Raw genomic sequence first — 11,064 nt, 5'->3', positions numbered from 1 at the left:
GCAACAGTTTCCCCACCCCACCGGGGGCCGCAGCATTTTAGTGCCGGGCATCATTAAAACAACAGTGAGGGGAGATGGTAACTGCTCCTGGGGACAACTGAGAACATGTTACTCTATCATCACGGGTCCGTCATCTCACGTCCACACACACGTCCACAGCGTCTCCAGCCCCACTGCGTGCTCGCTCTGCTCCTGTGGAAATTACAATGGCCAAAGACGAAGTCTCCCCTCTCTGAAATCTATGGCAGGTTAGATGACAGCATGATGGAAGGGAAGGGCACACTGAATGCCTTACAGATCTACCTGCTGGCCCCTGAGGGGTGGGGGACAAAAACTGATTGAAAATTAGGAAAAAAAGTCACTTATTCTAATTCTTCTGAAAGGGTGCACTGATGTTGCATATGAATAAATCCCCCCTCCTCAGGACTAAGCCACCAGCCTCCCACCAACCACCCTCCAAACAGCACAGATTTAAAAATCTTGCAATTTTATTTGCATATAAAGGCCGCTAGATATAGAATATCACAATAAATTTAAAGAAACAACTGCTTTCCTAAATTTCATTAGCAAGATAACATAAAATAGAATTAAGCTCAACAGCATTTACAACGGGAGAACAGAAATGACTATTAGCGACAATATTTTGTGCTAGCGAAGATTGCATCAACACACAGTGCAAAACGGGGGGGTAAGAAGACAATTCGGGGTATTTAAATATAAAGGACAACTAAGCCTTATTTTAGTTTGCTTCCATTGCATCCATTTACGTCTATACACGCCTGTAATGTACCTAGATTTGACTCAAGCTCTTTAAGACCTTGAGTTCTGAGAAAACGTCAGCTCCTCGGGACCTCCGATGCCCCGCTCACAGCGTCCCTTTACAGTTGTACTGTCCTCGGCAATACCAAACTCCTCAGTCATAACACACAAAAAATATTTATATATATAAACCCCTATTGAAAAGGAGTCTGCACGCTCATTTTTTTACTGCATGAAATACCTGCTCTTGAGAGATTCCATTTCCATATTTTTAAAGCTAAAATAATTTAAAAGATACAAACAAACAATGAGGCTAACCACAGCGTGGATCTCACTAGCTAAGCATCCTTTCAACGAGGGCCGTTTCCTCCCTTGGCACAGAGTTCTTCACAGAGAGTGCGGAGACGGCTCGTCCACCTCTACTTTTGTTGAAAAGATTGCTATGAATCCGGGCCACGTCTGCAAAGAAGAAGCATTACCAAGAAAACAACAACAAAACATCAAAACACAAAATAGTTCAAACAATACTCTCAAACAGCTGTGCAAATCTGGGTGGTTTTTAAAACACTGCCTACCTGTTTCTTCTTTTCTTTTCCTTCCAGCTTAAAGCACTTTAAAATTAGACTCTTATCACCTTTTAAAAAGAAAGCTCGGCTGTCCTTTGGGGAACACTAACAATGTACAACGGCGTGGCCTTTGAGAAAACAGAAGTCATTTTACAAATTCACAACGCTCCTTTGATTTCCAATGGACGCCCCATTTAGAAAAAAAACAAAGAGGCAGCACGACCTCTAGCATCATTTGTGTTCCAGCAATTTACAAAAAGCACTCACAGGATTTGGAAATAACCGAGTACGAGGATGTAAGTTTGTAATTAGAAAAACGGCAGTTTGTAGACCTTCCCTCACATTCCAGTCAGCACGGGGCAGCTTCAGGAGCCCTGCGGGGTCGGGAGGTCAAATATAATTGGAGGGTTGGTCGGCTGGAAGCTGACTGTGCACGTGGAGGCGTTGATGTACGTGGTGTACCCGTCGGTCATGATGCCGTAACCTGCGGAGAGACAGCGCCACGCTTACTGTAACGCACACCAGTGGTGTGACTCAGCGCAGGGCCGTCAGGCCGGGAAACCCAACGTCCCTGCCAGTGGGCAGAGGGATGAAACGCAGAGGAGCCTCCCACATACAACAGCTTTCAGAAGCTGCCTCCCAATTTTATTCTATTTTCTTTAAAGGGAGAATCCTCTCCTTCAAAGAAAAGTGCCTCTTTTTTCCTTATTTAAATACTAGATTTGTCGGGGAAAGGCTGTGATTTCTTTACTAGTGAGAATATAAAGAATTTTTTTCCCTTTTTTAAATATGATTTTCATTTCAAAGCCCCGTATTAACTGTCGAGTTCTAGGGAAGAGGGTGAGGAACATAAGGAACTCCTCCAAGGCACACGGCTGCACATGGGCCCCGGGACAGGGGAGGAGGGAGAGCACGGCCCTGGGAGGCGGGAGTGGGCACACGCAGCTTCTGAGCTGTGACATAATCTCTAAACTGCCTCCGTGAGAGTTAACAATGAGGGAGTTGATCTTATTGAATCGTGTGGCTTTGATGCTGAGCCTATTTCATTCAAAAGAGTCAAGTAATCACACATCCAAGCGATGTGGAGAAACATCACCAGAAGACCCTGCTTCCTAAGCTTGCCTGGACACTGGACCAAGAAAACCACAGCACACATGCAGTATAAATCCCTTGTGACCTATTGGAAGAAAGATAAGAAAGTTTCTCTGGGTCTCTGGTACGTACCTTCCTTTTACAATTTTTAATTCGTTGAAATTTTTAGCATGTTTGCAAATTTGCACATCTCCCTGGACATCTTATATATTTGCCTTATAGCCTCTGCAATTAAGTCTGTAATTCTATGTTGTTATCAGGCTCTTATGGCATAGAAATATATGTCTGTGAAAAAATAAAATCACCAGGACATACAGAAATAACTGATAAGGGTTAGTTTTTTTCCATTTGCTAAAATTTCTCTCAGTAAGCCTGTGGAGAGCTTAATGAGAGTCAATGGAAAAATCTCTTAAGAAAAGAAAAGAGGCATTTAAAATGTGCACTGTTTAGTTCTGGGGTCATAAAGTCTTGTTATCTCTCTCCATCAAGAGGCTGGTATTTGCCCTCTCTCTGCCCTCTTCAGCTGTCTTAAGTGAATAAAAGCGAGACAAGTTTATTTGAATATGATCTCCTCCCTTTTAAGCAAGTTTATTATTTTGGGACTTCAGTGGAATTCCCCAATCGTCTGGCTAGTTTACAGCTAATTAATGATTTAAAAAAAAAAAAGGAAATATGAACTCACAGGCATGCTGTAGGAATTCCAGCCTGAGACCTGGCCCCAGAAATGCTGTGTAGACATGAGCTCCCATCCCCCAAAACCTGTGTCATGCCGTAGAGAAGTGCCGTCCTTTTCAGGGGGTGCAGCTCAAAGTCAGGGCAGGATGACACCCTCTCTCGGGGCGCTGCACCCCTGCTCCATCCACTCAGCTGGTGCCTGCACCGGGAGCCAGCTGAACTTTCCCTGGCTTTAGTGGGATGGTTTTCAGTATGCTGTTTATTCCATGCCTGAGCAGGACGCCACCAGATTTGTGGGCTTTGAAAAGCAAATTTTGTTTTTTGCTTCCTCAGGCACAGGGCCCTAAACAGCTCACCTGCAGATTTGTCAAGAGTAACTCCAGAGGGCAGTGTAAGCAGGAGCCACCACGCCCACCACACACAAGCCTGCATAATGGGCGAGGCCGGTAGCCCGAGACTGTGGCCTGCTGGAAGATGGCTCGGAGTCTGCGCAAAGGCCCTGCTACCCCTGGTCTGAGAAGGGAAGGACAGACAAAACCCAGCACCCCGAAGGTTCCTGCGAGGCTCCCAGGTCCTGTGCACTTGACTCCAGCTCGCCCTGAAAGGCGGAACAGGGCGTTGGACCGGTTCTCGCCGAGGGGGGTTCGTGACTGTTATCCTCAGCCCGGGCTCATAGCGCCCCTGGTTTCTGAGAAGACGAAATGGTTTTCTGAGGTTAGCAAGGAACCATCTACCTGCAAATGTGCAGGTTCCTGCCATTTCTCTTCTCTGTCTTTCATTCGTGTCCAAAGTTATTTTCTAGCGAGTGCCCTGTCTTCCTGGGGCTTTGTGTGTGTTCCACACGAAAGTGCTTACAGGTGGGAGGATGCCACGGAAGTCCTCTGGTCTACACTCCGGGCCGTCTCTTCTGACTCTCCTCAAGAGGAAATCGGCCCTTTTTACCTCCGGCTGCTCCAGGGGTGGTTATCAAGGCTCCTCCTCAGAGCTCTGAGGTTCCAGAGGCTCCCGGGGAGTGCGGGTTTCCTGCAGGGTGGGCCAGATCTGCTTCCTGCCCTCACTCTGCTCCCTAGAAAACACGCATCAGCTCCACACGCAAGTGTTTCTCCTGCCATTCATCCTGCAAGAGGGTTCCACTGGTAAAAGCAGCTTGAACCCCCGCCCGTTGTTCCCAGCATGGCCAGGGCCCCTGTGGCGTGGCCCACGGATAGGGACACAAGCTGTGAGCGCCCTGCGTCTGGTCTTACCTTCGTGGATTCCCCCAAACACGTGGAGCTTGGGCCGGACGCGCCTCTGGACGGTGTTCAACAGCTCCACGCAGCCCACCCGCTGAAGCTCCTTTGGAACCCAGTCTCGAAAACCTACAGGCAAAATACAATCAATACTCTTAATTCTCGTTCTTCAGGTAAGGAGTCATCTGGGCTTTCAGGAAGCCATAACTCACACCAGGTTTATTACATTATCTGCAGTCCTAGCCTCGCCATTAAGGCTCACAATGGCTTTTAAGGAACTTTTCACCTGTCACTTTGTCTTCTTTAGGTTCTTGAAATTTTTTTTGGTTTCCATTTTTTTTCTTCCTGTTAATTAACATTTTTTTTTCTGTAAGGCATGTGATTTATTCAGCCATGGGTTTCAAACCTTCTTCATGAGCCCAATGACATTTATTCCCAGCAGTCCCATAATATCTCTTTCTCTCTCAATTCAGTTACTTTCTATTTTTTTATTATATCTATCTTATAGCAGTTTACTTCCAAGGTGGTTCAAAGAAGAAGGGCTGGGAGGGGCTGCCTGTGAGCCGGCCACAAGACCCCTCGCTCTCCTGAGATCCATCAACCCTTAACCCTCGATGGTTCCTGATGACCACAGCGGGTAACGCCAGGTTCCTGCTCCAGGCTCCTCGCTAGCAGTGGGCAACAACGTGACCTGGTAGTGGCACCCAGCAAGCTAGGACTAATTGACTGCCTTTAAAGTAAAAGCCACTTAGTTCTACGCTTAATGCAGAAAATCTATAAAAACTGACATCAATTACAGCAAAAGTCAGCTATCTGGATGATTACGGTCTGAAATGGAATCCACACGCCTCCCAGGATGGGGTAGAAAGAGGCAGTGAGATGAAAGGCTAAACCGTCATCTGTGGGAAATTGTTCCACGGCTCCACGAGGTGATCCTACTATTTAGAAATGACCGGGCAGAAAGGGACGGACAAGCTTCTTCCACTCTGTTTGGCGACACTGTATACGTGAAGATTCAGCATCTCTGTAGAGACACGTTAGCTAGGGTGTGGGAAGGGGCCAGAGTCTGGAGAACATCAGACGAAAGTGAGGGCCCATAAAATCCAACCAGGGGTTTCCAAACCTTGTTAATTAGAGGAAAAAATCCTTAGCCCACAGTGATTGGCATATTCCTGCATGAACGTGTTTTTCTGGAAGGAGGAATATTTCATATACAATCACCTAAGAAAGCATCCTGCTCACACCATCACAGTCAAGTCCCACGTGCGATGGCTTCCCTTCCCAGCAGGAGAGAATCACCCCCAACCCCCGAGTCCAGCACTATCACAAGAACCTAACACCTGCACAGACTAGGGTTCACCTCCACCTCAGGAACACTCGGCCTGACCTATTTGGAACTCCTTGACATGGACCTGACTCTGCTCTACGCACAGCCACCCGGGGTTACCCGTCTTGACTACAACGGAGGGGCGGGGGGGGGATAGCAGCCTCCCTATGAAGAGTTCCTGGGATGTCTGATTTCTTTGGAGCTGGAATTCAGACTTCCTATTACTGCCACTTGCTTCTGTACCAAAATTAATGACTTGATTAGTCTGTGAATCAATTGTTCCATTCAAAGTTATATCCAAACAACACTTGAGTCACGTAAATGTTTCTGTGCTGAGGATGTCCAAGTCCCACAGTAAACAGCCGAAGGGGGATCACGCCTGCATCCGGGAAGCTGCGCAGGGAGGACCAAGCTGGCCGGGATGCGGTCCGCAGGGCCCCACTGGGTGACTCATGCTGCTCGGAATATTCAGCTAGCAATTCATGATTCAGTTAGTCTCTATGATTGGGAAATAGGGAAATTAACTAACTATGACCTGATAAAGGTTGCTGATAAATATAATCTTCTGAAACATGGGATGGGGTGGGATGGAGTTGGGAAAAAAGCTGGGGACGGTGACTCTGAAGTGTTGAGAAAGTCAGGAAGAGCTGACTTGTGCAAATGCGTACAATTTCCGTGTCTGCAACAGAACTGGCTCCCTTCTTCTGCCTCCCCCGTCATTAAAACGTGCCACTGCGGCCCAGCCCCGGCCCCCCCCCCCCGCCCCGTCTCTATGTGCACAGAGCACGTCCCTCGTAGGGACGGAAAGCAGCACTACATGGCTTGGAGGGAAAATATCTACAGAGATTAAATTCGTATTAGGGATGCAAGCCAGATTTTGTATTTTTGAGGCTGACAGAGGAGGGAAGTGACATGGATAACAACTCCAAACTAGGAAAAAAATCATGAAAATCATTTATTTTTGTACTGTTTCCCCCTCTCTCCAAACCAAGATGATCAAGCACACTGTGCTAGTGCTGTACATTCAAAATTTGTGAAGAGTAGATTTCGGGCTGTGTGTTTTTCACCACAATAAAAAAAACAAGAAAGCTCTCCTACTAAGAGTGAAGCGTCTGAGTTTCCTGAGCAGACCTGCGCTGGACAGGAAGGGACCCGGCCTGAGAGACGCCCCGGGGATGGGGATCCAGGTGGTAGTCCTGCTGAGAAACGTCCTGTGGCCAAGCCAGACAGACAGCAAGCTCCCGGGTAATCAGGAGATAATTACGTAAGTCAGACAGTCACCTCTGACCTGTCGCCTGGGTAACTGTAACCCTGCACGCAGGCTAGTTGGTCTGTGGGATGAGTGTCTCTAACTTTCAACAGAATCCTTACCTAATACTTTAGAGAAAAAGGAAAAGGATTTTTTCTCATATAATCAGCTCAAATGTTAAACTTTAAAGATCTCCCACGTCCCACTTTTATATAGAAAAGGAAAATGAGCTCCTTTGAACAAAAGTTACCCTCATCTCATTGCCATTCAGAAGCCCCGGGACTGCGGCCCCGGGACTGCGAGGTCCGTGCCTGCCTCCCATTCCACCCCCACCGCCCTCACTCCAAAGTGCACACAGTTCTTAAAATAAATCATCGAGCTCAAAGGACTGTGGTGCTCCACACTCATCTGATTCTCCCTGACTCGACTAAATCAAAATATTTAATTTCAAGAACACCTATAAGCCCAGCAGAACCGCTGAGTTTAATTATCGTACCGGTTTCTTTAAAGACATTGACTTTCCTTTCTGTATTTGCTTTTTTTGGGGAGGAAAATGATTATGTCCCTGAAGCATTACTCATTAATTCATTATGCTTGGGAAAAACGGCCTCTCGGACAACGAAAGGGCAGCCGTGCTCCACTCACCCAGCGGAGGTCCGTGTGTCATGAGGATGTCGACGCCCTCGGGGATGAGGTTCCACTTGTCCAGCAGCGACTGGCCTCTGGGGAGGTTGAAGCCCCATCCATTAAACCACGGGGTCCTTTGGGGGAGACAAGGCACACGTATCAGGCCCGCAGAGCCGCGTTTCCACTCTGCGCTGTCTCTCTCCCGCACATCCCCCACGGTTTGCAGCCCTCTCTCTTCCCTTTCTGATGTTGGCCCTGGCAGCAGGAGGCTTTTTTGTTGACTGCTTCAAAATCACCACATTTGAAAGCAAGCGCGGAGCCCGAGAATTGTTCCACTAGAAAGGGGCACGAGAGCCTGTACAGTGGAGACCTTCCCAGCAGAGCTCTGTCAAAATCTGAACAATGCCTTGTCTTCCCCCAAATCTCAGCGCTTCCTAAGATGCCGGCCCAGATCCAGACCACTTCCACCCTGCTGCAGGGTCTCAGGGCTAAGAATTGCACTAGCCGGCCCTCCTCCTCCCCATCACTGCGGAACTACCTCACTAGAGACTCCTATGCGAGTCCTCGGAGAGATGGACAAGAGCTCTGCAGGCAGAAGCCCCTGCACGTGGAGATGCTTTGGAGCCCCCTGGACGGAGAACACTGGAAAAACACGGGGGCTGAGAGGTGCGGAGGGACACAGGGAGCAAAAGCAAATGCGAGCTTTCCTCTTGTCACCAAGGGGACGATTCTGGGGGCACCCCTGGTCACTCTGGAGTCCACTCTGCTGACAGCAAATGTGAGCATCCCACCTTCACAGGAGCCTCTGCTCCCGGAGTGGGTTTCCGAGATCGATGCTACGTGTACAATGAATGGGGTCTTTGTCCACCCAACAAGCATTTCTAATTGGAGCCGAAAATGTCTCTACCATTGATAATAATGGGAGAAGGATCAATTTTTCTCTACAAATACTACGGGCGAAATCATATCAGAACAAAGCAGTGCCCAGTGCCGTCCTGTTCCCAAACATCTAGACACAACCATTATTTTTTGAGACTGACTCTCTCTTGTTCTGTAGGAAAATTCCGATTTGCTAGGGCAGACACATCAAAGCCAAGGTGGTCAACGCTGCCTTCAATGGAAGCTGCCCTTTCCGTGCCACTGAAAGAGGTAACCTGGGCACCAGGTAACCTGATGGCCACAGCCCATCAAGTGGAGTGCACTCTGACTCACAGCCGGTCACGGGCCAGACTGCCAGATGCTCTCAACACTCTGACCTCAGGTACACTGACCCCGCATCCATTTGGGGGTGGACACAAGTCAAGGCCAGAGGTGAGAGGCTGCCCACTGAAAACCATGTGAAAATCCACCTTACACGTGGGAACCTCAGATCTCACTGAGGTGGCTGAGAGAGAAAGTTCCAGAGATAAGAGACTGTGTGACCCCAGCCACAAAAAGAGAAAAAAGGAAGTACTGATTGGTTCCTAACCACTTTCCAAGTCCCTGAGCCGTCCTCAGGGGGCTTCCTTAGTGACAGGAATAAGTATTAAAGTGGTTAATTAGTGAGTGTGCACTCTTTGTCAAGGCACCGTTCTCACACTCTGTTTGTACTCACATGACAAACTCACGAGGTGGGTACCACTCCCAACCCCATTTTACAGCGGAGCAAACAGGCACAGGGAGGCCAGGTAAACACACCCAACAGACTGGATATAAACCCAAGCAGACCCATGCTCTCGACCGCCAGCATTCCTCTTCTTAGAGATACACTTCCTGAATCAACTTCCGACTTGCCCTGGCTGAGCCTCTTCTGATCTCTTTCAAGTCCAAGCGTCATGTTGTTTGAAGCCAAATGATCTCTGAACGGGAATAGCGCATCAGCTGTGAGGTTCTGAAATCCAGCAACAAGAGGGTAGAGTGGACCCCTGTGGTTTCTGTCTGCCCGGCTCCTCCCCCTTCTCCTGGTAACGACATCTGAATTCCCTCTGGAGACCCTTTCCCACCCCCACTCGGTGCACGGGCTCTGCAAGGGCTGACTCGTCCCTGCACTAGGATCTCCCTGAACACTGACCCGCCTAGAGATGTACATGCGACCCAAGCTGGGCCGAAGAGAGTCATGCTCAGGAGTTTGCTGGTGCTACCTAAAAAGAGGTCATGTTCCTCTCTGGGATCCTGAGTCTTGAGAACTATGTAAGCCTACAAGTGCCTGGGAGCTGTCCTAGCCACCATGCAGATAGCCCGGGCCTGGGAACCAAACCAGCACAAAGAGAGCGGAGCTGAGAAACGGAGTGCCCTGATGACCCTGTTGGACACCTGGATCCAGCTCTGCCTGAAGCCAGTCACACTTCCTCTTCCAAGTATGTAAGCCAATAAAATCCTTTTCTTTTTATTAGCACGTTTGTTAGAGTCCTAATATATATAATTATCGTATTTAGTGTAAAAATGACCTACGTACTTATGGTAGGCAATGACGTGTCCCTCCCTCCCCCAAAGACGCCTGTGTCCCAATCCCTGGAACCTACATCGCCTTACACGGCAAAGGGGAAGTAAGATGCAGATGGAGTTCAGGAGCTCATCAGCTGACCTTGAGATAAGGAGGTTACCCTGGATCATCTGGGTGGGCCCCAGATCACGTGGGTCCCTAGAGGGGGAGGAGGGGCAGAAGAGGAGATGGCCCTGAGGCAGTGTGAGAAGGACTCGACCTGCTCTTGCTGGCTTTGAAAGCGAAGGAGAAGGAGCACGAGCCAAGGAGTGTGGGCAGCCTCCAGCAGCTGGACAAGGCGAGGAAGGAGAACGAGTCTCCCACTGAGCGGCCGGACAGGAGCGCAGCCTCGTGAGAGCCAAGTCAGACTTCTGAGCAGCACACATAAGGTGAGAAATACGTGTTGTTTTAAGCTGCTAAATTTGTGGTGATTTGCTACAGCAGCAACGGAACGCTGACTCGTACCTGAGATGTCTGCGCTGGCTGTAACATTCCTGGCCTGTGAGTGGCCTGGGCCTCGCCTGGTACAGGCACACGTTCAATCAACACGGCCCGTCCACGGCCACACGGCTGGCTTCGTACCCAGCCTGCCGGGGAGGCGCCAGCGTCGCAGGCCCAGGGAGAAGGCCCAGCAGACCCACGCAGAGCTCATACGTCCAACCTGCCCTCTTGCCCTCCAGGACTCCCCGCCTTCAGGTTCTTAGATATTTTCATTACAGTCTAAAATAGAGCCTTCCCAGTCTGGGATGCCCAACTGTCCCCCTCATCTTACAATGACTCTTTTCCAAGACTTGTCTTAAAAGTAAAAAGAAAAAAAAAATTGGCAAGTTCAGAACCCCATGAAAACTCAGTGAGCATCACAGCATGAGAGAGAAAAATAAGCAAAAACATCTGTTTTCCTAGATTTTGAAAACAAGCTTCTGGGCCTATGGTTCCTGCTTGAACGGCGAAGAAAGGAGGGTTTGACAGTGTCCCAAGTACACCCAAGGAGCGGGACAATGAGGGGTCTGACTGCACTGCCAGAGTGTCTGCGGCCGTCGGCCTCTGAACCCCCAGGACATCCCAGGGCTTCCAAGTCA

The 11,064-nt window shown here is 49.0% G+C and overlaps 1 protein-coding gene across 2 annotated transcripts in view; it reads right to left on the bottom strand.

The window, feature by feature from the left end:
- Window positions 1-470: 470 nt before the first annotated feature.
- Window positions 471-11,064, bottom strand: part of MPPED2 (metallophosphoesterase domain containing 2) — a 162,118-nt gene continuing 151,524 nt past the window's right edge. The window contains exons 4-7 of one of the 2 annotated variants that reach the window (XR_015552644.1): window positions 7,543-7,658; window positions 4,337-4,450; window positions 1,335-1,809; window positions 471-1,218 (exon numbers count right to left, since the gene is read on the bottom strand). Coding sequence is in view for 1 of the 2 variants with exons in the window: in XM_004418552.3 (XP_004418609.1) it covers window positions 1,691-1,809; window positions 4,337-4,450; window positions 7,543-7,658 (349 nt within the window). In the remaining variant the exon portion in view is untranslated. Of the gene's footprint in view, window positions 1,810-4,336; window positions 4,451-7,542; window positions 7,659-11,064 lie in introns of both variants that reach the window. The other variant, XM_004418552.3, reaches the window with a different exon arrangement.

The sequence above is a fragment of the Ceratotherium simum genome, chromosome 7 (assembly GCF_057802395.1).
Source record: "Ceratotherium simum simum isolate JZ-2026a chromosome 7, ASM5780239v1, whole genome shotgun sequence".
Classification (NCBI taxonomy): Eukaryota; Metazoa; Chordata; class Mammalia; order Perissodactyla; family Rhinocerotidae; genus Ceratotherium; species Ceratotherium simum.
Note: the sequence above shows the minus strand (reverse complement) of the source record. Positions and strands in the feature narration are given on the sequence as shown.